General features: G+C 46.9%; 2 protein-coding genes across 2 annotated transcripts in view; one reads left to right on the forward strand and one right to left on the reverse strand.

Annotated features, from left to right (window-relative positions):
• VXN (vexin) lies at positions 1-25,183 on the forward strand. Its single transcript, XM_004274960.3, has 6 exons — positions 1-485; positions 5,928-5,983; positions 14,178-14,328; positions 18,210-18,271; positions 20,822-20,913; positions 22,801-25,183. Exons 1-6 carry the CDS (start codon positions 419-421, stop codon positions 22,982-22,984), a joined length of 612 nt encoding a protein of 203 aa, XP_004275008.1. The 5' UTR covers positions 1-418; the 3' UTR covers positions 22,985-25,183.
• Positions 1-27,742, reverse strand: part of LOC125961652 (ATP-dependent RNA helicase DDX3X-like) — a 491,072-nt gene that overhangs the window by 451,367 nt on the left and 11,963 nt on the right. The gene's annotated exons all lie outside the window — the stretch shown is intronic.

Consider the following 27,742-nt stretch of genomic DNA (forward strand, 5'->3'; position numbering starts at 1 on the left):
TTGCTGGTACCAAAATTCACGTTTCCTTTTCGGTAAAATCCTCCAGCCACGCTTGGCGCTACCCGAGTAGGCGATTTCACTTCATCACCACTTCACAAAAGACTTCCAAATTCACTGCGGCAGACACGGCAAAATAAAAATGTTAAATACATCTTGGCCGCGAGGGGACTGAAACCTCCAGGCTCCATCAAAGGTTCGCAATAATAGGATTCATAAAAAAAAAAAAAAAAAAAGACAGATGGGATTAGAAAATGTTGCAGTGAAGACTCTGGAATGAGATGAGATCACAGCACCAGCCTGTCTTTTGTGGACCGGCACAATGATCCCCGAGCCAGACTGGATTAGGAAACCTCGCGACTAGGGGTTCAGAGAGAGGCCTCCGGTTCCCAGGCACTTTTGGGGAGAGAAGGCTGAAACGATGCATCAGATTTACAGCTGCAGTGATGAAAATATAGAAGTTTTCACCACCGTGATTCCTTCCAAGGGTGAGTAAAATTGCCCTCGACTGTTTCCTTAACGTGGCAGGCTAAGCAGGAGAGTAAAGACAGTCATGTGCTGCCTTATTACGGTTTCTACCCCCAGGTTTCTGAGGTCGGATGGTCTCTCTGTTTTGACCGTGTTTGTGGTTGTTTCTGAAAAGGAGGCATATGAACATCAATCATTGAGAAACAGTCCATCAAAGGGGAAATGAGGGCAGCTAACTACTCCTCGTTTTACTTAATTCGATACTGGCAACCCAGTATGCCAAACGAAAGTGACAGCAAGCCATTGTTTTAGGAAACAGACATGAAAACAAAATTCCCAGGGCAGACAGATTCTTTCTTCTTCTCCAGTGAGCAAGTGGGTTCTGAAATGAGAAGCAGCTGGCTCAAAAGTATGATTTCTAACTGTGCCGTGAAATATGAGGAGGGATCATATTTCTGGCAGTGGCCTAAAGTCCAATGAAGTGGTCCAAGAATGCCCTGACCCAGGCTGGCCTCTGCACAGACCCCAGGGCCATGCTCCCAAACTTAACCTGGCACTGGCACCGCCAAAGAGTGTGACTTTGTACAAGCCCTGCTGCTCTGAGGTGAATGGTGTCAAGGCCCGGGAAGGGCTCTGTGTCCCTGGATAGTTCCCTTGCCCCCTGCAGAGCTGGGCCCTCTCTCCTGCCGCCCCTGTGCTCTCCCTGCAGCCCCTGTATTGCTGGGAGAGCCTGGGACCCCAGCTTAGCCCCTGGTCTCATTGTCAGACTGAATGAAGAGGGCCGGATGTCTGCTGGTGCTGTGACCCCCTGTTCAGACAACCCCTTTCTTCTTCCCATGTCAGCCATCAACATGGCCACTCCTGGGGGGAAGGGAGAGACTCAGCCTGGCCACAAAGAGAAAGCCAGCAGAACATAAATTAAGCTTTAGACATCTATTGCCAGTCAGAGGGAGAGAAGAAAAAGCTGGGAGTCTGCCCACGTGCTGAAGTTGGGACACCCTCTGGAGACTCGGGAATGTACCTGAAAAGTCAAAGCCGACCCTCTGACCCAGCAGTTCCACTCCTGTAAATGCTCTCATACGTGGATGCTTACAGGGCCACTGGGTCTCCAAGGGCAAAACTGAAAACAACTTGAATGTCCTTGAAGAGGGGAAGGGGTAAAATGTGGTGTCATCAGACTCTGGAATACTCCACAGTAGTCAACAGGGAAAAGAACTGGATCTATGTGTGTGGACACAGCTCCCAAGAGCATCATGTTGAGAGAAAAAAAAAGCAGGCTAGAAATTATTACATTTGTACAGTACTATATATTGTTTATGGATACATATCTAGAGAAAAGCATAAAAAACATAGGCTGGAAAGACACAGATAAAGTTAGTGATAATAGTAGCCCTGGAGAGGGAGGAAAGTAGAATTGGGGAAGAGTAGAAAAGGGACCAAAACTTGTCCTCTCATTTGTTATTTCTCTTGTATGAGAAGAAAACAAATTGAAAGCAAACATGAAAATCTTAAAATGTCTATGTTCTATAATTTTTTTACATTAAAAAACATTTAAGGGAGAAAAACATCAAAGCTGAATGGTCCTATTCAATTAAAAACTTATTATACGATTCAGGAGCAATGTCATACTTCACCTGAAGAAAATCATTCAAAACAGGGCCTTTGAATCCATTTGCTTAGCAGAGTAGTCAAGAGACCCACCACCACTTATACGCTGTGTGACCTTGGACAGGCACTTAACCTCTCTGGGCCTGAGTTTCCACTCTTATAAAAAAGGAAGAACTAGAACTTACCTCCCAAGGTTATTATGGGGGGAAAAATGAGATATAGACAAAATACATAAAGCATCTAGAACAGTACCTGGCATGGCAGTAAGCACCATTAAATACATCACTTACAAAGTGATTTCTATTTTTATTCCATATTTTGAGCAATGAATATGTTTAGTCAAAGATAAATATTCAATCCTGTATTTCTTTTTTGCCATTTTTATTCATGGCCACCTCCTGGTATTAAATCAGTCATCAGTATTCATGGACATGTCACTGCTCAGGAAGCTGTTCTCTAGAAAAGGAATATCCGCAGTTTTATCTTAGACTGTAAGTGGAAGAAGTCCGCCTCTTCCTACGCCTTGTTGTGCCTCATCTCGCCTCCTCCAGAGCATCAAGCATAAGGCTCTCAGTGGGCGAAGACGGGGCCAGGTCTTCCTAAGTCACTGCTTATGAGAGAGACTGGTAACTCTTCATTCCATCCCCATGTTTCCTGCCTGCAGAAATATAGGCTGGTTTGATTTTCTCTAACAAGGGTTAGAGTCCTCCCAGGTATGCCCTTTCCCACACGCTCCTGTGCACAAGTTCAGCAACCTAGTGTTTAAGAGCACAGGCCTTGTTCCACCACCAACTGTGTGACCCTAACCCTCAGTATCTACCTAAGAAATAGAGTCAATGAAGACACCCGACCCCAAAGAGTTGCTGTGAGGAGTGAATGCGAGAAGGAAATAAGTCGTCACCTAGTAAAGCTCAATGCGAGCCATTATCACATTTATCGTCATTGTATTATATCCCTGTTTTCCAACATACACACATACATATATAATGGGTTCAACCTAAATCTACGTACTTTTTTTAGCTGAGCCATCTTAAAGCTCACAAAAATATGGCAACAGCAAGTGTTATGGTGTTTCTTAAGTATTTTAAGGCACAAGACATAGATCAAGTCTGTAACCGAGGACAAGTGTGTATTTTTACTTTCCTAGAGAGAAGGAGAGCCCTTTAAGGGAAAGATTTCATAGGCACAATTCACAGTAAATATAAAAGATAAAATCTGTGGTTTTACCAAGAAGTTATACCAGAAGTCACTTCCTGAAGCTCACCAGTGGGTTTAATTCTAGGGTGAACAGCATTCAAAATAATTCTCTTGGGGATAAACAACAATGCGGCGGGGTTGGCAAGGGGAGCCGGGGAACAGCAGGAGGAAATGGAGAAAACTCCAGAAAGATAACTCCTGACGGAGGCTACAGTCTCTAGAAGTTATCACCTCTTCCTTCCACCTGCCCTCACCTTGCAGAGAAAGAGGAGAATTGTATCAATAATAACCACCACTAATCCCTGGGAACTCACTCTTTGCCAGGCGCCGGGCCAAGGGCTTGATAACGATTAGACCATTTAATTCTCACCGCAGCCCTCTGAGGTAGGTGCGAGTTTTACCAGAGAGGAAAGTGAAGCTTAGCAAGGATGAGTCATTCGCCCAAGTCACACAACTGGCAAGTGGTCAAGTTGGGATTTACACCCAAGTGAAAGGAGTCTGGAGCCCTGGCTCTTAAGCAGCCCTCTGCTCGCCTGGCTTCATGGCAGCAGGCGCTCTGCAGAAAATCACACGGCTCTCACCTGAGCACTAATCTGAGATGTGACAAGAAGTCATTTCCATTCTAGGCAGGGCAGTGGCAGGGTGGGATTTCATTTCCAAGTAAATCACTTTAGCATCAATGTGCAAAAGAGATGTCCGGGTGTCTCCACTTTCAACAAAATGCACACCTTTTTCCCAACCAAGTAACTTTTTTATGGCTAATTGATTCTTCAAGTTTTTTTTATTTTTATTTACTGTGGTAAATAAAATTTACCATTTAACTATTTAAGTGTTCAGTTCTGTGGCATTAAGTACATTCATATGGTTGTGCAACCATCACCACTATCCATTTCCTGAATTTCTTCATCTTCCCAAACTGACACTCTGTACCCATTAAATAACAACTCCCCATTCCCTCCTTCTTCCAGCCCCTGGTAACCTCTGTTCTACTTTGTGTCTCTATGAATTTGACTAGTTGAGGTATCTCATATAAGCAGACTCATACAATATTTGTCCCTTTGTATCGGGCTTATTTCACTTAGCTTAATGTTTTCAAGGTTCATCCATGTCACAGCATGTTTCAGAATGTCATTCTTTTTTAAGGCTGAATGATATTCCATTGTATGTCTATACTACATTTAGTTTGTCCATTAATTTGTTAATGGACATTTGGGTTGTTTCCACCTTTCAGCTATTATGAATAGTGCTGCTATGAGCTTTGGTGCACTGGACCAAGTAACATCTAAAATTGCAATTGCCCACCTCCTAGAGTAATGGAAACAAAAACAAAAATAAACAAATGGAACTTAATTAAACTTAAAAGCTTTTGCACAGCAAAGGAAACCATAAACAAGACAAAAAGACAACCCTCAGAATGGGAGAAAATATTTGCAAATGAAACAACAAAGGATTAATCTCCAAAATATACAAACAGCTCATGGAGCTCAATATCCAAAAAGAAAAACAAACCAGTTAAAAAATGGGCAGAAGACTTAAATAGACTTTCACCAAGGAAGATATACAGATGGCCAAGAGGCACATGAAAAGATGCTCAACATCACTAATTATTAGAGAAATGTAAATCAAAACTACAATGAGGTATCACCTCATGCCAGACAGAATGGGCATCATCAGAAAATCTACAAACAATAAATGCTGGAGAGGGTGTGGAGAAAAGGGAACCCTCCTGCACTGTTGGTGGGAATGTAAATTGATACAGCCACTATGGAAACCTCCAGTATGGAGGTTCCTTAAAAAACTAAAAATAGAACTACCATATGACCCAGCAATCCCACTACTGGGCATATACCCTGAGGAAACCATAATTCAAAAAGAGTCATGTACCACAATGTTCATTGCAGCACTATTTACAATAGCCAGGACATGGAAGCAACCTAAGTGTCCATCGACAGATGAATGGATAAAGAAGATGTGGCACATATATACAATGGACTATTACTCAGCATAAAAAGAAACAAAATTGAGTTATTTGTAGTGAGGCAGATGGACCTAGAGTCTGTCATACAGAGTAAAGTCAGTCAGAAAGAGAAAAACAAATACCATATGCTAACACATATATATGGAATCTAAAAAAAAAAGGTACTGATGAACCTAGTTGCAGGGCAGGAATAAAGAGGTAGACATAGAAAATGGACTTGAGGACATGGGTGGGAGGGGAAGCTGGGGCGAAGTGAGAGTGGCATGGACATATATACACTACCAAATGTTAAATAGATAGGTAGTGGGAAGCAGTCGCATAGCACAGGGAGATCAGCTCAGTGCTTTGCGACCACCTGGGGGGTGGGATAGGGAGGGTGTGAGGGAGGCTCAAGAGGGAGGGGATATGGGGACCTGCGTATGCATGTGGCTGATTTGCTTTGTTGTGCAACATCAACTAACACAACTAACACAGTATTGTGAAGCAATTATACTCCAATAAAGATCTATTAAAAAAATAAAATAAAAAAATAAAATTGCAATCGCACCCACCTCTTCTTCCCAACCCCCCTCCTCTGGGCCCTGTCCCACTCCAGGTGCAAACCCTCTCCGTATTGCTACTGCAGCTACATCAGTCTCACAGGTGTTCTCTAAAACCATTCCTTTCTCTCTCTTTGCAGTGCCCAGTCCAGCCAGAAGAAGAGTCAAGAGCTCTCAACATCTCTTAACCAAGAATGTAAGAAAACTCCAGTTTTGATCCCTTTTGTTGACTTTCATTAAAAAAGCAGTGTCTAGCTTCTTCACTCCCCACCTCCCCCCTACATCCACACTCTCCACGGCCTGGAAAAGTTTTCCGTAGCCCATGTTGCTGTTGCATTCTCCATCCTCCACTTAACCAAAACAACTGACAAATGTCAACCAGACAACAAACAGTCCTGAATTGGACCCCCTTCTGTCATTTTCCCCACAGAGAATAATTTTCATTTTATATACACATTTTTTTCCTTAAACAGAATCCACAGTGTAGGTAGAGCATCCCTGACTTGGGTGTTCTATTGTTGGCATTTGCAATGTTCCACTTTTTCACTATTATAAATAGCAGTGCAATGAATTTGTACAAAATACTGTTTTTTGGATTAATCCTATGGTGCATAGGCCTCAAAGTGGAATTAACAAGTAAAAGGATAAGAACAGTTTCATCCATCCATCCATCCATCATTTGCATTCCTACACCTGTGCTAGAGTGGAGAATAGAACAGTGATTTTTTTTTATTTTTTTTTTTTTGTGGCACGCGGTCCTCTCACTGTTGTGGCCTCTCCTGTTGTGGAGCACAGGCTGCGGAAGCGCAGGCTCAGCGGCCATGGCTCACGGGCCCAGCCGCTCCGCGGCATGTGGGATCTTCCCGGACCGGGGCAGGAACCCGTGTCCCCTGCATCGGCAGGCGGACTCTCAACCACTGCGCCACCAGGGAAGCCCAAAACAGTGATTTGTAAAAGATGGCTTCTGCTTCTAGTTTCGTCACATACTACCCGGAATTCTGGACAACTGCTAGGCTTCCAACAATGCTTTTCCATTTCCCTCCAGCCTCACCAGCACTGGCTTTCATTTCTTTGTATTATTTTTTGCTTCTTTAATAAGCACATGCATTACCTTAAAATTAGTTTACATGTCTTTAGAGCCTGTGAATTTCTCATTTTACTTACAGATTTCTTTATACATAAGCTGTCATACATCTTTGCACTTTAAAAGTATTATTTTAATTGCTAATTGTTCCCTCCTGGTTATACTGGAGTTTCTATCACAATTGTTTTTGTAGAACACTATTTTGATTTTCTAAGTATCTCAATTTTTAAAATCCTATTCTCCATTTAAAAAAAATTTTTTTAAGTGTCCTGGGAATGAGATTGGTTTTAGTCTTTGTTGTTTTATATACATTTATTACTTTTTAAATTCCCAAAACAGGATGGGCCCATTACAAAATTTCAAATACTAAAAAGATGTAAACTATGATATCAGAAAATCCTGAGAAGCTATAGAACATAGTGGTTAGGTATGCAGACTAGAGTCAAACTGCCTGGTTTCTTCCATTTCCCACTTTTAAATCCCAGTGCTATCCATTTCTAGCTATATGACCTTGGGCACGTTGCCTAACCATTCCAGGACTTGACTTGCTTAGCATTAAAATGGGGAGAGTGAGGGCTTCCCTGGTGGCACAGTGGTTGAGAGTCCGCCTGCCGATGCAGGGAACACGGGTTCGTGCCCCAGCCGGGGAAGATCCCACATGCCGCGGAGTGGCTGGGCCCGTGAGCCATGGCCGCTGAGCCTGTGCTCCCCAACGGGAGAGGCCACGACAGTGAGAGGCCCGCGTACTGCAAAAAAAAAAAAAAAAAATGGGGAGAGTGAGAGAGCACATCCCAATAACCACTGGAAGGAGCAAATGATTTAATACATGTAAACTGCTTAGTCCAGAGCCTGATACATACTGAACATTCAATAAGCACTGGAGTTTTTTTTAATGAAAATTTCTCATATAACAATGTATAATTATCACGCTTTATTGCTCAATAACATGCTGTTTGGCAATTTGCTTTTTTCACTATATAAATTTTGAGCATCTTTACATGCCAGTTAATACATACAGATCTTCCCCATTCTTTTTAGAGGCTGCATAGTATGCCATTGTATGAATGAATGTACTATAATTTTTTACCCAAACCAAATCTGATGTTTTCTAGATTAATTATTTAACCAAATCATCAATAAATGGGGTTTCCCCATTTTCTCCAGTTAAACAGTGCCACAAGAAATATTCTTGAACGTATCTTTTATGTTCTTATGCAAATGTTTTTGAGGATAAATTCATAGATATGAAAATGCTGGGTCATCAAATCAACACCTTCTACTTAAACGTACACAATGTTATATGTCAATTTTAAAAAAGAAAGAAAATGCTCAAAGGATACGAGCATTGAAAAAATTTTATAGCTATTGCCAAATTCTTAGCAACTGTTTTAAACTACCTTTACCAGAACACCTGAGCCAACACTATATGGTATCAAATGTTGTTAATCTTTGACAATCTGATAGGTGAAAACATCTCATTGTTTTAATTTGCATTTCTTTAGTAATTAATATCATTCTTCATCTTTTCATAGATTTTAATATTTTCTCCCTATGGGTTAAAAGACATGTCTTTTGCTCATTTTTCTGTCAGTGGTTTATCCTTTTTTTAAAATGACTTTGAGAATATTTATATACTAAGAAAGAAAGGGCTTTTAATGGGTTCTTTGCTGTAGTGCAAGAAATTCTTGTATTTCTCATGATCCCTAAAAACTTCAGCACACAGTCTAGAAGGAAAATGCTGCTGACTTTCAAGGAACAGTGGGTGTCACCAAAAATGGAAAGGGGAGGGGTTGTTTGTAGGTAATTTAGAGTTTGAGCACAGACTTGAGTTTGGCGTTACAGTTGGTCCCTGACTTACGACAGTCTGACTTTCATGATTTTTGTCTTTACAATGATGCCAAAGCGAAATGCATTCAGAGACCATACTTGGAATTTTGAATTTTGATCTTTCCCCAGGCTAGTGATATGGGGTACAACATACTCTCTTGTAATGCTGGGCAGCACAGCAAGCCACAGCCTCCCACCAGCCACACGATCACGAGGGTAAACAAGGACACACTTAGAACCATCCTGGACCCAGACAAGCATTCTGTTTCTCACTTTCAGTACAGTATTCAGTCAATTACATGAGATATTCAACACTTTATTATAAAATAGGCTTTGTGTGAGAAGATTTTGCCCAACCATAGGTTGATGTAAGTGTTCTGAGCACGTTTAAGGTAGGCTCAGCTAAGCTATGATGTTTGGTAGGTTAGCTGTATAAAATGCATTTTCAACTTATGATATTTTAGGGGTATTTATCAGGATGTAACCCCACTGTAAGTCAAGGAAGATCTGTACTCTGGATTTGAAGGAGCCACAAGTCATTCATGACTCTGGGAAGATCCTTTGGGAATTAGGAATATTTAGTTTTCAACCAAGTTCTTGCCTTGAATTTCTAACCTTAAACAGTGTTTCTGTCTGAGTCACCACTTATACCAATACCTACTGGCTTTATAAGGACAGAACTGTGATTACAAAAGCTTAAAAATGGAAACTAAATCATACTCTCTAGGAGATAAATGAGGTGCTAGGGAAGAAATTTCTCAAGGGATTTAGAACCCAAACAAAGGAGACAACTCTCTATGGTGGAAGTGAAGCCACAGGGGCATGAGCTTCACAAAGCCCCCAAAACATGGGGCACTGCCTCCTGGAGTATCCACTGACTTCAGCCAGGCTCTGTAGAACCAAGCTCCCAGCTTTCCTGGGAATGGCTTATGACTTTCCCTCCCTAAAACATTTTTACTCCAAGGGGAAAAAAAGTGACTCAAGTATATGAATGCAAATAAAAATTGCTTTTGATGGAAAAAAAAAAGAAGAAATAGAAGGTAGGGTCTTGTCTTCAAATACGCATTCTTCCTCCAGGTAAGACAGCTTAATAATGCTCTCTGGCCTTTGAGCTCTCCTCTGAATTTCTAATTTCCCCTAACGGCATGACTCATCCTTTGCTCATAAAACTCAGACCCAGCTGCACAGAACATTCAAATTAGAAAAGACAGGAAAGGTCTTAGTCTACCTAAGACGGGGGAACTGAGTCCCAAAGAAGAAAGAACTATCTCTGACCTTTTCTTTTTTTCATCCAACTGGCTCTTGGCTCCCCTTTGAGTTCCCGAGAAAATCGTTCATATTTTGCAGCTGCTCTAATGTACCAATATTTAGGACTTTGTCCCGAAATTCTTATTTGTCTCTATTCTCACCCCTCGGGCTACCATACGGATGTCAGGTTCCTTCCTTTACAAGTATCTCTTTCCTCTCCGAATCGTCCTTAGCGCGGCACTTTCCTCTCTCTCTGGACCCCTCGTAAGTTACATGTTCTTCTACAGCCACCCAGTGTTCCTTCTCTAGGTGGCTTCACTAGTCTTTTTCTCCCCATCCCCTCTGATTCTTAAGCAATTTTACTGACGTCCTGATCATCCTGCTGCCGCAGACATCGTAAGAGTAGCTTAAAGGAATAAATTTACACCAAAGCGTGGGTTAGTTAGGGCTTCCACAGCCCCTTCAAAATAAGCAGCAGCGCCATCATCAGGAAAGATGAAGGAATGGGAGTGCGAATGTCACATTCTTCCCAGATTCCAGCCTTGTGGAGGAGCGGTGATCTGGTGTTTCCATCTGGTGATCTGATTTTTCAAAATGCACTGAGCAGTCAGTTTGCACTTGAAAATTCTTACCTGGATGGCAGCACTTCCATGGGTCTGACAAAGAGCACTTCCTTAGAAGTTATGAAACCATGATCCTTGTTCAGGCTCCGCCCCTTACAGCTCTGTGACCTTGAAGACACCCGGCTTCCTCTGGCCTCAGTTTCCCTGTGTGTAAAATTAGGGAGTTGGGCTAGAACTTTACTCTGGATGCCGTCAACCAAAATCATGATGATCCTTCATCACCTAGGTCTCCCCCGTCTTTCTAACTCCTTACCAGCCCCCTAGGTCTCTGATCTGAACCCAGCAGGGAAGCATCAATTTATCACAGTGAATCTGTTACACAAGTACAGCCCCTACTTTCAGCAGGCAATTCGTTGAACCTGGAAAGGGAAATCCAACATTAAACATGTCTCCCCTTCACCCCTTCCCCATTCCCCAATCTCACCCTTGTACTCGGCGCTAAAGAGCCTGTGCTCAGACCAGTTTGTTCTAAGACCAGCTGCAGTATCCAGCCCGGACCGTATCCTACAGACCAGAAAAAAACCAGGCTGTCGGGAGGCTTTCGGGAGGCCACAGCCATGCATCAAGCTGTGCGTTCCCTGGCGTGGGCCTGATGCACTGCCCTGAGCCCTCTCAGAGCCTCCGCAGTTGTGGGGCATGAGAAGCAAGCACAAGGCCAGCTAAGAAAGGGAAATCTTCCGAGCTGAGCCCTCTCCTCTGGCATCCTTCAGGGCCGAGAAGATACCCTGCTGAGGCACTGGGCCCTCAGTCAGGACCTGGGAAGTAACCAGCCTCACTCCCACCCCAGGAAACCTACATCCAACAGGGGGCGGAGCAGCTAATGCCTCTCCACTGTCTCCCTCCCCATTCCCTTCTCCCACCCACAGTGCAGAGAAGGGCTGGCTGAAGTTTCTTGTTCCTAAAAGGAAATATTTGCTTTCTTTTCAGGGGAGGAAATGCTGGGCCTCCCCACTGGACTCCTCAGGCTTTCACATCCTGCCTTACTTCCTCCTTCTACAAAATGGGTCAGAAAACACACCAGTCCTTACTCATTAGAGGAATGCTGAAAAAATGAAAACAAAATTCGAAATAGCTGTGATGAGAGGTAGACAGCCAAAGGCTTGAATGTCAGTAATGAGGCTCAGGTCTCTCCCGTTGGACCTGGAGGTCCACATTCCAGGGGGAACCCTGAGGCCAAACGGTACACGTGTCCAAAATGCCATTAACCTAGGAAATTCCAGTATTCTGGGTGACACCAAGGCAGAGTGCAGTGCTAAGAGGAGGGAAGGAAATGGAAAAGCTGAGGGGACTGTCTGTGCAGGGTGGTGAGTCCAGACCACCCACTACTGCACCTTACAGCCCCCAGTGAGCTGGCGTAGGGCAGACGGGTGCTGCCCCAAGCCTGCACTGAAGGCTTGCTAGAAAACCAACAGAAACACCACCTTCTAATCATTTTGCAATTTACAAACATATCAAATCAACACATTGTACTCCTTAAACGTATACAATCATATGTGGAAATTTATATCTCAGTAAAGCTGGAGGAAAAATATTTTTAATTATTGGGGAAAAAATCCCACATGCTGCAGTGCCCAGAAGAGAAAGGGCACTAATCCTAAATGATCCTTAATTATCATCATCTTTCTCCAAAGGCAAAGAATGAATGAGTCTGGGTCCTAAAACGGGCCTGAGAAGAGTTAATTTCCTAAGCCAGATAAGACCAAATGTGGGATATATTACTTTTTTAAGCAAAGGACTATTTGTGATAAACTGAAGCAAAGAGTGACAGCTCCCCTTCCTCTGCTGGGGACGGACGTGACCGCTTCCTGATGCTGTAGGTAAACAGGTGGCACAGGGAAAGAGAACCTGCTGTGTTCCTGAAATCTCTGCGAATGACCAGCAGTGACTCCGCCGCAGTACAGCAAGGGTGGTCAAGAGGGTGACCCCTTTCCACATAGCCTCGAAGTACCAAAACTGGGGTTTGAACTCAGGTTCGCATGACCCCAAATGGAAATTTATCTTCTTCCTCATTGACAATCTGATAGGAGAAAAAACAACTTTGTTTTCATTTGCATTTAATTATTGTTGTTCAGCACCTTTCATGTTAACCGGCCATTTGCGTGTCTATTGTCAATTAGCTGGGTTTTGGCCCCATTTTTCTATTTTTTTCCTCTTTATTGATTTGTAAGAGTTTTATGTACATAGCAATAATTCCCTATTATATGTAACAAATGTTATATTGACCCATATTCTATTCTAGTGTCTGCTGTTGTTTGTTTGTTTGTTTTTTAACATGCATCTTTGGTCTGTCTGGTATTCATTTTTGTATGAGAAGTGTGGACATGGATCCATTTCCCCCAGTGGCCTGACATTTATTCCAACAATATTTATTAAAGGTCCAATTTTTCTCCACTGAACTGAAATATAACCCTATTATAATACTTAAAAATTCAGTCTTATTTGCTTCAGCTTCCTCCACAATTGTTACATTGGACAATGGAGGGGAAATCATCAAAGGCTCCACTGTAAAGGCTGAAATGGGTCCACCTCACTCGCAGACTGAGTACCAGGATCTGGCACAGAGGTGCCCTCGCAGGATGTCTGTAGAAGGAAGGAACGAGTGAGCAAGAGAATGAGTAAATACAAACCTCAGAGAAGCTGCAGTTCTAACCTGCTTCAAAGGAGTGAAGACATTCAGAATGCGCGACCCCAGTGTCATGGCTATGCATTCAAACATGCACGATATGCGCCCCAAATTGCTAAGATTCCCTTTGTCACCCCGATATTAAGATAAAATATGGTACTATTTGTCTCAAATTTGTACATTTAAATTATTTCAATGATCTAAGTATTTTTGTTATAATTTTAAAGGCCCATTTCAGTGGGCCCTGACAAAAGGGGTATTCCTCTTCATGTACTTTCCCAAAACCACTATTCAGCAGGGGATCATTATTGAAAACACCTTAGCGTGTAGCGCTCCGTTCTGGCTTGCCACAATTTCCACTTACCGAGCCACAGGTCGTGGAAACTCATCTCTCAGCTCCAGCTGACAGGCACTCTACAAAGTAGAGGAAACGTGAGCATCCCGGAGCCGTGCCTGCTTTCTCTGGCCAGCAGGTTCTTCCTTTTTACAACCTGGGAATCAGCTGGGCCCCGAGCCCTCTGCCTAGGTCTTCCCTCCGCTGGAGCATCCAGAAAGCTGTCCTCTACGTGAACAAGGGCACCCACTGAGCTGCAAAGACTGTAAGGGCCCGATTTCCAGGGCTTGTCCTCATTTCAAATAGCCTGTTCTATTGTCAAACTATGTCCAGCCCTGGGCAGTTAACTGGCCCCAGTCTGGGGCCTGAGGGCCCAGGCTTCTGACTCTGTGAAGGGACAGCTGGTGAGGAGTCCCCAGAAACCTCATTTTCCTGCACCATGGTGCCACTGGACATGCTGAAGTTAAACACAACACTTCGCCGTTTCAGGCCAGTCTCCCCAGGTTTCCTCGCCGCTCCCAGCAATGGCTGGAGTCAGGAAGGCTCCGTGTCAGCACGAGGTCTGTCCGCAAAGCTGCAGTCCTGGCCTCAGCTGTGGTGGCTGAGATTCTAGGGGAGGAACAAGCTGACGGTCCTTCCTCCCCCCCGCAGGTGGTGATCGAGTCCGACCTCTACACGTCCCGGCCCCTGGAGCTGCTGCAGCACCGCAGCGACCACCGCGACGGCGAGGCCCGCAGGTCGAGCTGCTTCCAGAACGCACGGCCGCAGGGCGCCCACCCCGCCAAGACCCCCGCCAGGCCCGGTACGTGCGTCACGGCCCGGGTCCCCGGAACCTCCCTGGGGGTCAGTGGTCCACTTAGAGCAGCTGCCGCGGTGTCCGCGAACTGGCTTGTGTGGGCTCTAGCCACGTCGTGATCCTCCCTGGCGTCCTCCATCACGCCCGGTGGGCGGAGCACCTGCACGTGGGGCCGCCGCCTTCCCCAGTGCATGCCGGTCCTGCTCTGAATGCACCTGCTCGGGCGCCCCCCCCCCCCTCCGCCCCCACTGCAGCACCACAAAACTCCTTCTACCTTAAAACACTCGCTGCTGGGTCTGAGTGATGAGCAAAGATGCTCTCATCTACCGCCTAGCTCCACAGGCAGTCCTGCGGAATTCAGGAGGAGGTAAACATCATTAGACGCTGGGGGGAGAGGAAACCAGTGTACACATGACTCATGAAGCGAAGGAAGCTTACGTTATTTTACAGGGGGTGTGTGTGTGTGTGTGTGCGCGATTATACAGGCTCTTCATCAGCTGCCATCTTAAAATCCCACCATTTTAAATTTGAACGCCTTAAACTATTTCAACAATTTATAAAAAGAATTGAGACAAATTTGTTTTGAAAGCTGGAAGCATTAGAGTCTTACCTTCCACACTATTTTGAAAAATGGCTCCCACCCCAAGCAGTTAAACAGGAATCTGTGTCTAGCCTGCTTAAGTCTGTGATCGTATTTAGCCTTTAATTCCTGGTTTAGGTTATTTCTGTTATGCCCACAGCCTCAAGTTATTCCTATTTTTAACTCCAGAAATACACAAAAAGTCTTGGACATCCTTTTCAAAGCTGTTGGGTGTCAACAGTTTTGTATGTTAGAAGAACTGAAAGTAGACTCCATTGAGTGTCTCTCTTTATCCATCCATCTCCTCTCTTTCCTCCCTCATAGATGTTAGATTGGATCTCTAAGGTTTCTTTGGTCACTAACACCCTGATCCTGTTTTTAAGATCCTACGTGTAAGAACCCATAAGTCAAGCTATATTCTCTAGTTAAGGGATTACATATATACATTTTTATGGAGAGTGAAAGCCTTAGGGAAACCACAATGTGCCTTGCAAATTGAGAAGATCATTTTTTTCCCTCTGTCTATATATAAGTGGGTGGGTGGGTGGTGGTTGCCTGTGCGTAGAAAGAAAAAGAATATCTTCTCTACAAAATCACAAAATGAATTTAGAGCCATGTTTCTCAAATTTTAATGTGCAGAAGAATCACCTGGGAATCTCGTTTTTATGCAGAGTCTAATTCAGTAGGACCAAGTAGGGCCCCAGATTTTGTTTCTAATAATCTTCCAGATGATGCTGATGATGTTGGTCCAAGGACAACATACTGATTAGCAAGGATTTAGGGAAGATCTAATGGGTGGTTCTCCAGGTGGCATCCCTGGAGCAGCAGAACCACCTGGGAACTTGCTGGAAATGCAAATTTGGGGTCCCACCCAAGACCTATTTAATCAAATTCTGGGGTAGGGCCCAGCAATCTGTTTTAACAAGCCCGCTCCCAGGGTGACTTTCCACCTCCCTGAAGGTGGAGGCCCACTGATCTCTGCAAGCACCCCCTGCCGATCTACAGAAGAGGAAACTGAAACCATGGAAACTGACTTACCCAAAGTGCACTGCTCATCAGCAGCAGAACTGAGATTAAATCTCATGTCTCCTGATTTGCCAGCTAATTGCATCTTTCCCCCAGAAAATAATGTCTTTCCAGCTGTCTGGTTTTAGGGGCTACTTTCCTCCCTAAGTAGCTTGTGGAAGCTTGGACTGAAGGGGAGAACAGCAAGTTATGAAATGGAGAGACTCTGCCCGACATATGACAGTCAGCTCATGCAGGGAATGTGCTAGTCAGGTTTTTAAAAAAAAGAAAGAAAAAGATTGAGCTGGGCATCGATTCAGTTCCTTCAGCTCCCACAATCTGACAGATTCCAGAGGGGATGAGAGGGAGAGAGGGTTTCTGAGTCAAAGCCAGACGCACAGGAAAGGCTGGGCACCGGCCTTGGGCACGAGTTTTCCATCCTCTAGTCAGAAGGATACGTGTCTCCAGGGATCTCAAATCTGGAGACGTGTTTCTTTTCTGAGCTAAAGGAGAAGGCTCCTGGGTGCTGTAGCCTTCTCACGTGGGAGAAATATGCTCTGAGGAACCTTGGAAACAGTGGGGACTCTGAACCCTTGAGCAGGTGAACCTCAAGGGCCCGGAAAAGGGGACACCCACCTCCTGGGCCGGTGGAATGTCTCCACTAGGATGTCCTTGGGACATCTCAAAATCAACTTGTTCAAATGGAATTCGTCTTCCACCTTCAAACCTCTCTTGCTTTCTCAGCTGGTGCCACTATCCATCTTTCCAGCAAGCCGCTGGGATGTTTATCCCAATACCCCCTTGTCCTCCCCACCTCCGCTCCACACACTAACCACTGCCAGTGTCAGTTCCTCCGTATGTCTCATCTCTCCTTGGTACCAACCTCAGGCTACTGGGTCAGACTCCCTTCATCCCTTGTGTGTAGCCGCCAAGCCTGGTCATCAGCTACCAGTCCTTCTTGCTCCACAGGCTACCAGAGGGTAGCCTAAAGCATCATCCCTCTGCTTTATACACTGTGTCCTCTCCACCCCCAGATGCCCTCCAGACCATGCCCAAGGTTCTCCAGGACCCAGTCCTCTGCTCACCTCTCCAGGGCCACCTCCTTGACACTCCTATCCCTGCCAATCCATGCACAGAACAGCCCTGAGCTGTGGTGTAATTGTGACCACTCATTATATTCCGGACCTTCCCTGATACGTTCTCTCTGCGGATTGCCCTCCCTGGGTCTCCCCACCTAGCAAACTCCTCCCAGAATGGGTTAGGGGGTCCCTCGGTCAAGTTTTCCCAGCCTTGCAAGACCACCAAAGAGGTCAGCTTGCCATTCCCTAGATCTTCCTCACCCAGCTTCATCGTAATTGCCGTGCATCTCTAAAGCCTCTGTTTCCTCATCTCTTATGACGTCTACCTGTGAGGGTTGTAGTGAGGATTAAATGAGACAATGTTTATGAGTCTTACACTCAGCACAGCAACTGACACAGTAAATGCTCAAAAATATAAGCTACTGTCGTCACTGACGCCAGAGCACGGCACACCGTGGTCTGATCTTGGTAGCCTGTAACTTCATTTTATTGGCCTTGAGATGTTTTCCTCGGGGTGGGGGGCTGGTATTTCTCTACGCTGTAGTCTGATAGCATGGGGCTCCTCCAGGAACATCTGCCCCAGGAGGGACTCGACTGAAGGCCAGCCTTCAGTGGAGCCCCACTCCACCCCATCCCCGCCCATCACCAGCTACCTCAGCTCAACATCTGGATTCCCAGCAGCGGGTCGAGCCTCAAATAAAGGCATAGAAAGAAGGTTCTCACATACCTCTCATGCCAGTGCCTCAGGACTCTGATAACCCCCAATCCTCCCACATTATGAGGCATACTTCCCACAGCAGACAGGACTTTGAGCTCATTTTCACAGAGGCGTGTCCAGGAGCGGCAGGTTAAAGGACTGATCCCAGCTATAAAGACTTAACTCCTGATAACCTCTTGTGATCTGGCGCTTTAGGAAGAAAGGAGGAGCTGAGGGCACATTCTCTGAGTCCCCTACTGCAGGCAGACCCCGTACTGAACACCTCCACACACGTGATCTTATTAGACCTTAGTTCTAACCTCCCCAAGAGCGCCAGGGGTGCAGGTGACCCACTGGACAGTTATCCCATTGCCCAACCCTAGTGCGTGATTTTGCTGCTCAGTACAAAGGCCGTTAGAATATTCCTGGCTTGTGATTGATTAGCTAAGGGATAACTGATGCAGAACCCGGGGGAGCTGGAACCCAGAGTACCACTGAGTAACGTCCCCTCCGTTCAACTTTGCAGTGGGGATTTCTGAACCCAAATCAGCAAATCTGTGTGGGAATCGAGCATACAGCAAAGCTTTGGTAAGTAAAATCAACCTGGTTAGTGTATCTGCTGTGCTTTAACCTTCTTGTCCTGTCTGTGCCATGAAGACAAAGTGTCCTTTGTTCCAGGCCTGAGGATTATTAGAAAAGTGTAGCTGAGGGTTCTTTGCTCCTAAAGCCTACCAGCTGGTGGCACACCACTGGCCGCCTCTCTCTTTCTTGCCAGAAATTCAGCTCTTAGGTGGACAGAAGGTATTACCTAGCGGACATCTCAAACAGGGGGGAAAGAAGCAGTGTCTGTGGCAGGCCCCTGCCAGGTGGAGGTGTCTGACCAATTCCCAGGGGCAGCTACGGGGGTAAAGAGATGCAAGGGTCTCGAGCACTGTGAAAACACAAAACACCATCACCTCAGAGGAACTGCTGAGCCACCTCCCACTGGGAGCTCTGGGGCAAGGACTGTCCATCTGGGCTGCCCGAGTTGGACCCAGCTGACCGATCCTTTATATTTTCTTCCCGCTCTTTCATGGCATGCAGGCTGCCCAGGACGGCATGACCTTGGGCGAGGTGGCCCTCTGTAGCCAAGGACACCGGAAGGAGCTGAGGGCCACCTGCTCCCCGCCCTCCCCAAGGGGGAGGGCAAGGCAGCTTGTCCTTCCCTGAAGGGGGATCCGGTAGTGCATGTCTGGGTCTAGCTCAGCGTCACCCTGAAAAAATACATCTCCTTCATCATCCTCTGGGAATGAATGTGGGTGTCCCCTGGGTTAGCACAGAAGGGGTGGAATGGTGGCTGGAGGTGAGGTCAGCTCGGGCATCCTGGGCTCTGCGGGCATCAGCTCTCGAGATTCATGGAACTAGAACAGACTGGAGAGAGTGTCTGAGTCACCCGCTCGTCCTTATGGAACAAACTGGACAGAGACGCGAGCGCTTTGCTCCTGGTCTGGGCAGGAAATCGAAGCCAATTATTTCATTTAGGTCATCCCTGTACTAGGAAAACCACACAAAGGGCAGGGATGGGACAATCAGGGGCCCCCTGTCCCAACCTGGGACGCAGGGGAAACTGAGGATGGCTGGGCCGTTACCACAGAGTGAAGGTGGTCAGGCTGCGACAGCTCCAACTGCTGCCCTCAGCTCAGCCCGAGGCTAAGGGGAGAGGGCAGCTCACTGCCTTGGATTACTTGCCCCCAGCCCCTGGGCTGGACTCAGTGTCCTTGGCAGAGAGGAAGCTGCAGCTGGGAGGCCAGAGCGAGGTGGGATGGGACAGGGTGGTGATGGGGAGGTGGTCACAAAGAAGGGGGCGACAGTAGTGCAGAGGACAGAGCGGCAGCATGACTGACCCTTTCCTCTGGGTCTGAGACGGTAGGGCTGGGGTCCTGCAGCTCATTGGAGCCCCCATCCCAGGGCAGAGAGCAATTCAGAGCTCGAACAGCTAAATCTGATTTTGACGCTAACATGCGCTGGGGCAAACAGGATGGTGGATGGCCCAGGAAGAAGCATGTTTCTGGGCTGCTGGCACAATGGGGAGGGACAGCTCCCGAGAGGCCACAAGGTGGCACAGTGACTCTCCCCACAACCTTTGGCCCGTGCGGGAAAGAAGGGGCAGTGACTCCTGGTGTCCTCAACCTGGAATTTTCCAGCAATTTTAGGAATGTGGTGATCTTAAGCCTTCCCTGGGGCATGGGGTGGAGGTGCAAAGCGGAGGTCCACTGACTGAACAAACTCCAAACTCGGGACCTAGCCCTGCTTGAGCTACCAGTGATTTTTCAATTCGGTACATGTTTCTTGAGCACTCACCACCTCCTTTAAGGAGAGCTCAGGAGGGCCGCCAAAGGGTAAGCCCCAGACCCTGTCGTTCGCATGCCATTCCTGGGGAGACTGCACCGGCATAAGAAACAAGTAGACAACAGTAAAGAGAGAATTGGTGGGATGCCAAAACATATCACATAAGGACTCAGTGCTGTGGGGATGCAGGAGACAGAGAGAAATCAGCTGGGGCACCAGCCTGAGGGGAGGCTTCCTGGAGGAAGTGGTCTTTGAAGGGTAGGCAAAGATGAGGCTTGATCCAGAGAATGAAGGAAAAGCTGGGTGAGTGAATCCAGGAGGGGCCCAGGGTGTGTGGCAGGTCTTGTGGGAAAAAAGGAGGTCCTGTCCCAAGCGACTGGTCCTGAGGCTGCAGCAGAGAAAAGGGAGAGGGTGACACTGATCTTGCAGAACCTGCAGGATTTGACAACAAAGTGGACACAGACCATAGGGGTGCAAGGGGGGACAGAGGCCTCGCAAGACTGAGTTGCTTGCTTTCAAGTTTCTCTACGTAGGTGGTTCTCAAAGTGGGATCCTGGGACTAGAGCACTTGGGAACTTGTTAGAAATGCAGATTCTCGGGCCTACATGAGACCTACTGAATCAGAAGCTGGGGTGGGCCCAGCATTGCATTAACAAGCCCTCCCGGGGGCACCTGGTGCCCACGGCAGTATGAGGACCATTGCCCTGGGTTGATGGTAGTTCAGTTTAGCTGATGCCCTTTCCAATGGCTCCAGTCACTGTCGGAGCTGGGGACATGGCACCATCCTCACACTCCCTTCTCACAACCTAGATGCCTCCGGTGGCCCGGATCTCGGTGAAAGCTCCCGCCGTCCTGGAGGCGGCAGCTCTGGGCTCGGAGAACGGAGCTGTTCTGACCAGAGGGTAAGTGCTGTGCCTCCAGCCTGGCTGCCTCGGGGCTCCCCACCCGCTCCTGTCCTGCTCCTGGGCCAAAGAGTAACAGGTGGCCGTCTGTCAGACCCTCAAGAAGCTAAAACAGAATCCCTGCCAGCTGTAAATTACCTTTTAATGAGGGCACTAATCCCTGGTTTCTGTGGCCACATCAACTTTTCCCCTAGGATTAAGCTGAAGTGTTTTTGATGGTTTCCACTTCATTAACCCCACTCTTTAGACTAGGAGAAGTCTAAAGAGGGAGGGGTTTTGGTTAATTAGACAAATGTAATCACAGGCCATATGCAGAGCCTCCTGAAGGCATGCTGGTGTCAGAAATGCCTCACGAATTAGATTAAGGGCCCCTGCCCAGGTAGAAAGTACACAAGATACAAATGTTTCAAACCAAAAGCAGGTTACTATTAACTCTGACCCAGAACCAGCAGCTAGAGTAGCAGGAGTGATAAGCCCCCCAGGAAGGCCCTCACTGCCTTCAACATGGCACAAAGAAGATGGCAATAAGAGTCTTAAACTCAACTCAGCGTGTACATTTACGCCCCCTTCATCATCTTCCAGACTGGAGAGAGCAGAAAAGTGGCTTCGGGGATGATGAAGGGTGTGGGTTCTTGACTCAGATCTGCCTGCGTGCCTGGCACCGCTGCTGACTTGCTATGACTTCAGGCAAGTTGTTCAGACCTCCGTGTCCTCGTTTCTTTAAAAACAAAACAAAACCCAAAACATGGGGACGATCATAACCTCTTGAGAGATTACTGTGAGAATAGGATGAGATAATGTGTGAAGAGCTTAGCACCAACGGTTGCATCATTTTTCAAGAAGCTTACAGTCTGGGAATCGGAAAGACACGTGCTTGGCAAAGTGATAGATGCTCACATATGAGGGACCATGCACTACAATATCAACCCAAGGTATGCACACCTTGAAAGCTGAGGGAGTTAGAGGAGGAACAGACCAGTGTGAAGCCCTTTTAGGTGAAAGAAAGCCATCTAGAATGAATGATAAAAGCCAAGCCACTCAACGTATTGGGATCTAGTTAGAGAAAAGTATCTTTTCGATTGTATTAAGTTTATAGTAGCAAATTGTTGTGAGCAGCAATGGCTGTTACTGCCTGCTGCAGTAACCAGCAAACGCGAACCGTGTGCCTCAAGAGAGGCGCCCTTTCCATCCGCGCAGCTGCATCGCAAAGGGTTCTTCTAAATGGCCCGTTTCTCTCTAAGCTTAGACGTTCTCATTTCCATTTGTTCCTGGACCCTGGCTATTGAAAAGAAAACGAAGGCCATTCTTTCACTGAAGGAGAGCAAGTGAGAAAAATGAACATTTATTGATGTGGACCATGTGCCAGATGCTTTGTGACCTTATTTTCCTCCTCACAAAAGCCCCTTGAGTTAGATGAAATTATCCCCATTTCGCACATGAGGAAGCTGAGGCTGGCTGAGGTCAAATCACTTGCCTGAGGTCACACAGTAAGTGGGGAGCAGGATTCAGCCCCAGGGCTCATGGGCTTTCAATAGCTGACGCTTTGTGACATCTGATCTTTCCAGCAAGATCGTTTGTGTAGAGGTGGAGGGATGGCGGGTTGGGGTGAGGAAGGGTAGAGTTTGGAACAAGAGCAGAACTTGGGATCCACGAGCCAGTGTGCTCAGGGCCACCTGCTTCCCTCTCCCCATGCAAGGACCTCCCTGGGGCAGGGGGATGGGGTGTCATTCCTGCGTGGGCCCCGACAGCGACCCTCCACCGTGGTCACAGGATGTATGAGCAGAGGAGGAGCGAGGGCTCTGGCTCCTCTTATCGAGGGCAGCAATTAAAGAAGGACAGGCTCAGCGCAGTGACCGCCCTCCTCACCCACCTGTGCATTTTCTGTAGATCCAGGCACCTCAAGAAGATGACTGAAGAGTATCCTACCCTCCCTCAGGGAGCAGAAGCCTCCCTACCGCTGACAGGAAGTGCTTCCTGCGGCGTCCCCAGCATCCTCCGGAAAATGTGGACCAGGCACAAGAAGAAGTCTGAATACGTGGGAGCTACCAACAGCGCCTTTGAGGCTGACTAAAGGTGACCCTCCCCAGGTGCCCTGCGCTGGCCCGAGTTCACTGCACAAGGGGAGGAAGCTTCCAGATGGGAACTGAGCGACATTCACCTCTGCTACTAGCTGGTCCACGCACATCACCCTCCAGTACTAACTAATCGCCCCGGTTCAGGAAACGGGAAAGGAACCTCCCTCGAAGGCAAAAGAAAACTGTTCCTTCTTAGAATCGATAAAGCCATTGGTCTGAAAGTGACTTCGGGAGGTCATCAAGTTTATATCCCTATATTTAAGCAAAATGGCACCAAAATCAAACTTTCCCAACCCATTTTAAAGACCTCCAAGGAAGCAAGCAGGCAATTCCTCAGTCTTCCTTGTGAGTCGTTCTAATTTCCAGTATAAATGTAAGAATTTGATGTTTCAGGCACTTGGAAGCACAATGGTTCTCACTGTTCCTGCCACCATATTTATTTCATCTTGATGAGGTACGATTTTTAGTGACAAAGCGCTATATATATTTACTTAGTAGTTCTAATATTCATTTGAGTGTATCGTCAAGATCAGTTCTGATGACACCTGGCATGATTGCATGAACTCTGTATTCTTTTACATGTGATTTTTCTATAGGAAAACATGATTTAAATCTTTGATTGCTAACATTTTCTGAAGTGACACAGTCTAGTGGAATTAATAATACCTTGCTTGGGTATAATTATTTTAACTTTTGAAAATGCTCTCCCATCCATTACCTCTTACATTCACAAAATTCCTATTAAAGAAAGCACAATTATTCCCAGTCTACAGATGGGGAAGCTAAGGGCCTTAAGAGGTTATGCGACTAGATACCAGGTAGTGGAACTAGATACCAGGTCCTCAGCTTCTGCACCAGACTCCTTGCTTTGCCTACTCTAGTAACTGATTTGAGGATGGTTTTGAGGGGTAGGAATATGTCTCTGGGGGCAACATTTGAAGGAAACGATTTGACAAAGTTAGAACCAGTACATGATATAAATGATGTAAACCATTCATATGGTTTCATAATATATCATATTATGCTTTCCTTCTTTTAATGGAAATGTCATCATCAATTCTATATCAACATCAGTAGCCTTAAAATGATAACATAATGATAGTTACCATTTATTAAATGCTTACTATGTGCCAGGTGGGTTAGTGAGCACTTTACATACATTATCCCGATCTTTCTGTCAACTCTGAGTTAGGTGGCCTTCCCCATTTAATAGACACGGCTTTAAAGTAGTTAAATGATTATTAGGATTACCCTAACCCATATGGGTGTCAGGCTCCAATGCCTGTGTTATATCTACTCCTTCATACAAGAATATTCAGAACATAGAGAAGAACCAAGGCTAGTAAATAATTTTCATATCAAATGCTAAGCATAATTGATTGGCACAGGCTGCCTAGAGTGCTGTGTGGAGCTAGGATCTGAGATAAAGGAGTGCAGTGATCAACTGGTAATGCCTGCCTGTGGAGCAGATTAGTGGGATGTGCCTCACATATTTGTCATCTGTGGCCTCAACTCTGCCCCCAGAAGGCTTGTTTTCTAATTCAGAAGCTTAAATTAATCCAACCCACTTAACAAAACCAGTGACTCCATGGTGAATTTTAGTCTAAGACCAGGTTGGAAATTGCCATTTTTTGGTTACAAGGAAGACCTGGGCCACATCACTGGTCTCAGACTCAACTGTTATTCACATGCTGCTGCTCCGTGACCACATGTTGCTTTTTGATCTCTAAATTACCTGCTTCCACATCTCCAGGTGAAATGTAAGAAGGCATGGGGGATAAGGGGCCTGGGCTTCCGGGCTTTCACCTTGCTGACCTCTGCTCTTCAACCATTGTTTTAGACTCCGAACACCCAGTCCTCCCATCAGAACATGACTTGGAGATTTGGGCATCAAGTGCTCTTTCAATGAAGGTCCCAATGGACTGTGTAATCGTCTTACAGTGTATGGGTGAAGGGGCCCGGAACAAAGGTAGGGAGAAAACAGGTAATTTACACTGGACCTATCGGAGTATCCTATGACTATTTATTTTAACTTATTTACTTTATAACTGATGTCCTCTATTTGTATGTGGCAGCTGGAGATCTATGTAGGCTGGAACTTATTTATTTTTAATTTAAAATTTTCATGATGAAGTGTTTGCCTTGTATAGAACATTTTCATTGGCCAGTTCAAATAAAAATAAAGTCTGCTTTGTTTGTGACATTAATAAATCAGCACAAGAGTATGCCTGGGGCTCCTTCATTGAATGAGAGAAGGCTTTCACAAAGGGAAAGGATTATGCATCTGTACCTCATTGCTCCTTTACCTAAATGAAAAGGATTGTGAGAAAGAACCCAGCATGTTCTTTCCATCCTAAGGCAATGTCTGGTTTTGATATTACGGGCCCTGCCCAGCAGTCAGCACCGGAGCCACTTCTGTTGAGGTCTGGCCTGGCCTGACCTGTGCTCTCAGGGTTCACCCTCCTCCCTGGGATGCTGCCCTCAGTCCCCACCACAAACCCCAGGGGGCTCAGTGACCATCCCTCTGTGCCCACCTCACGGTCAGCCTGTCTGGAGACTGCCCCCGTGACTCACATCACAGCCACTTGCCAAAGGACGCCAAGGCTGGCTGCAGATGGCTGTCCGGGAATGAAGGAGCCTGGAGTCCTCTTGAGCCAGAGGCAACAGGAATTCCAAGACATTTGGGGTAATAAAGTCACCTCTGTTAGGACCAAGTCCAGTCACATATTTCAGTTCTTACTGGATGCTCTCTGTGGCAGGCCTCCACCCTGCCCCTAGATCAGGCAGATGGGCAGTGGGTAGGGAGAGCAGCGACAGCCGGAGCCCGATTTGAAAAGGTATCACGTGACACGTTGTCTCTAAGTTGGCAGAGACCTAGGGACATGCAAGGAAAAGCACAGACGAAAAGACAACTCCCCTAAGGATTACAGTTCCATTTAGTTTTCAATTTCTTATAAGAATGTCAGCCTCTGTTGAGAGGTTTGTGGTGAAGGCGTTGCCACGCTGCAGAGGGACAGAGATCTCAGGGGGTGTCACTTTGGATGTGGGACAAGACTCATACCTATGAATGTCCTTTGTTGGGAGAGGCATGTGCTGCCCAGGGAGTGGAACTGACCTGCAGAAAGACCTGATGTGTGACTCCATCATTGACAGGGCAGCTGGGTCTGTGCCCCTCGTTGGGCCTGTGGAGAGACAAGTACGGAGGCTCATACCACCTCACCCATAGGCCCTCCTTCCACCCCCTGTGTTCCTGGAAACCTCGTAAGTCCCAAGCCCTGGGCTGGCCCCTAGGAACACAGGTTGCCATGAAGATAAACTCCCTTCCCCTGGAGCCAAACAGCCAGGGCTTTGCCTGTTGGCCTAAGAGGTGCCTGTGCTTTTCCAGGAAGGACAGGGGGATCTGGATCCAGCCCCAAGTAGGGAGGGCTACCTGGAATTCCGGGCAAGTGCTGACCCACGTTTTGGACTCGATCCGCAGAAGAACAAGTTGAATTTCCTACTCTTTGACCACCTGGGTCCCAGAATTCTTCAGGGAGAAGCCCCACTTAACACCACCCAGCTTTTGCTCACAGACTCCACGGAGCTCAGGGTTTTGGGGGGGTAGAGGAGGTGGCGAGGACATCAGGAGTGCAGCAGCAGCCCCCGATGAACAAGACACAGCTACTTCTAAAATCAAACGCCATAGCCAGTCCTCCAAGGGATCACATTCTCTGGGCGACCACGTTCAGATACAGGGCAAGAAGCAAAGCAAACGATGGAAATGGTTTCTTTGTTTCACTCAGGACTGGCTCTGGCCGCACTAAAACTGCAGCGTGTTCTGTTTCTCAGTGTCTGCCCACCCCACCCCTGCCATCTTCCCAGTCTGCATAAGCACACACATCATCTTTCTTTCCCTGTCCCCCCTTTCCCTCCCCCTGCTCCTTGCCCTCTGGTGGGGCCTGAGCCCTCCCGGTGTCCTCTGCCCACCCAGGGCTCCGACCTCCTTTATCCCACGAAGGGCCTCCCATCTTGGGTACCCCATGCTCTGAACTTCTCCAACTGCCAGAAACACTCACTGGCTATGAAAGCTTGAGGAGCTGTTGAACCTCATGGAGACTCAGTTTCCAGAGCAGTTAAAAAGAAAATGTGGTATCTTCCTCCGAATGTCCTGGAAAAAACGCAACGAAATGTGGGCATGAACATGCAGCCAGTACGCAGCAGTACGGCAGTGCGCGTGGGAAAGTGTGGCCGTGCTGCCACGCTAGCTGGTAAAGGTCAACGCCCAGAGCTCCCTGAAGCACCACCCACCCAGCCCCAGTTACCCAGGCCCTCGCCGGGACCCTTGCAGACCGCCGCCCCCTGGACCAGCTGCTGGGGGTAACGCCCAGCTCTAGCGTGCAGGGGCTCCAGGGCCCACTCAGCGCTAGGGCCAGCGTTGGTTCTCATGGGTCGTTTGCCCAGGCAACACCAGTTGTTAAAAATCTGTGCTTGCCTCCTGGAGACAATGTGTTTGAATGTGCCTGTCTTGTAAGTTGAGGCATAGACCGCATGATCGTAAGGGGGGCTAAGGTATGGAGGGGGAACCCTTTGAACCCTATCAGTCATTTGTGCCTTAGAGTAGGTGAACGAAGGAAAGGAGAAGAGGGTTTCTTAGGGACCAGGAGGTAAGGTGAAAGGAGGAGGTGAAATGCTGAGGCAGGGAGGGAAGAAAGGGCCTGGAAAGGAGAAGCAAATTCAGGCGACTTTCTCCACTTTGTCTAGAGACCTGTTTCTCA

Source organism: Orcinus orca, chromosome 17, assembly GCF_937001465.1.
Source record: "Orcinus orca chromosome 17, mOrcOrc1.1, whole genome shotgun sequence".
Classification (NCBI taxonomy): Eukaryota; Metazoa; Chordata; class Mammalia; order Artiodactyla; family Delphinidae; genus Orcinus; species Orcinus orca.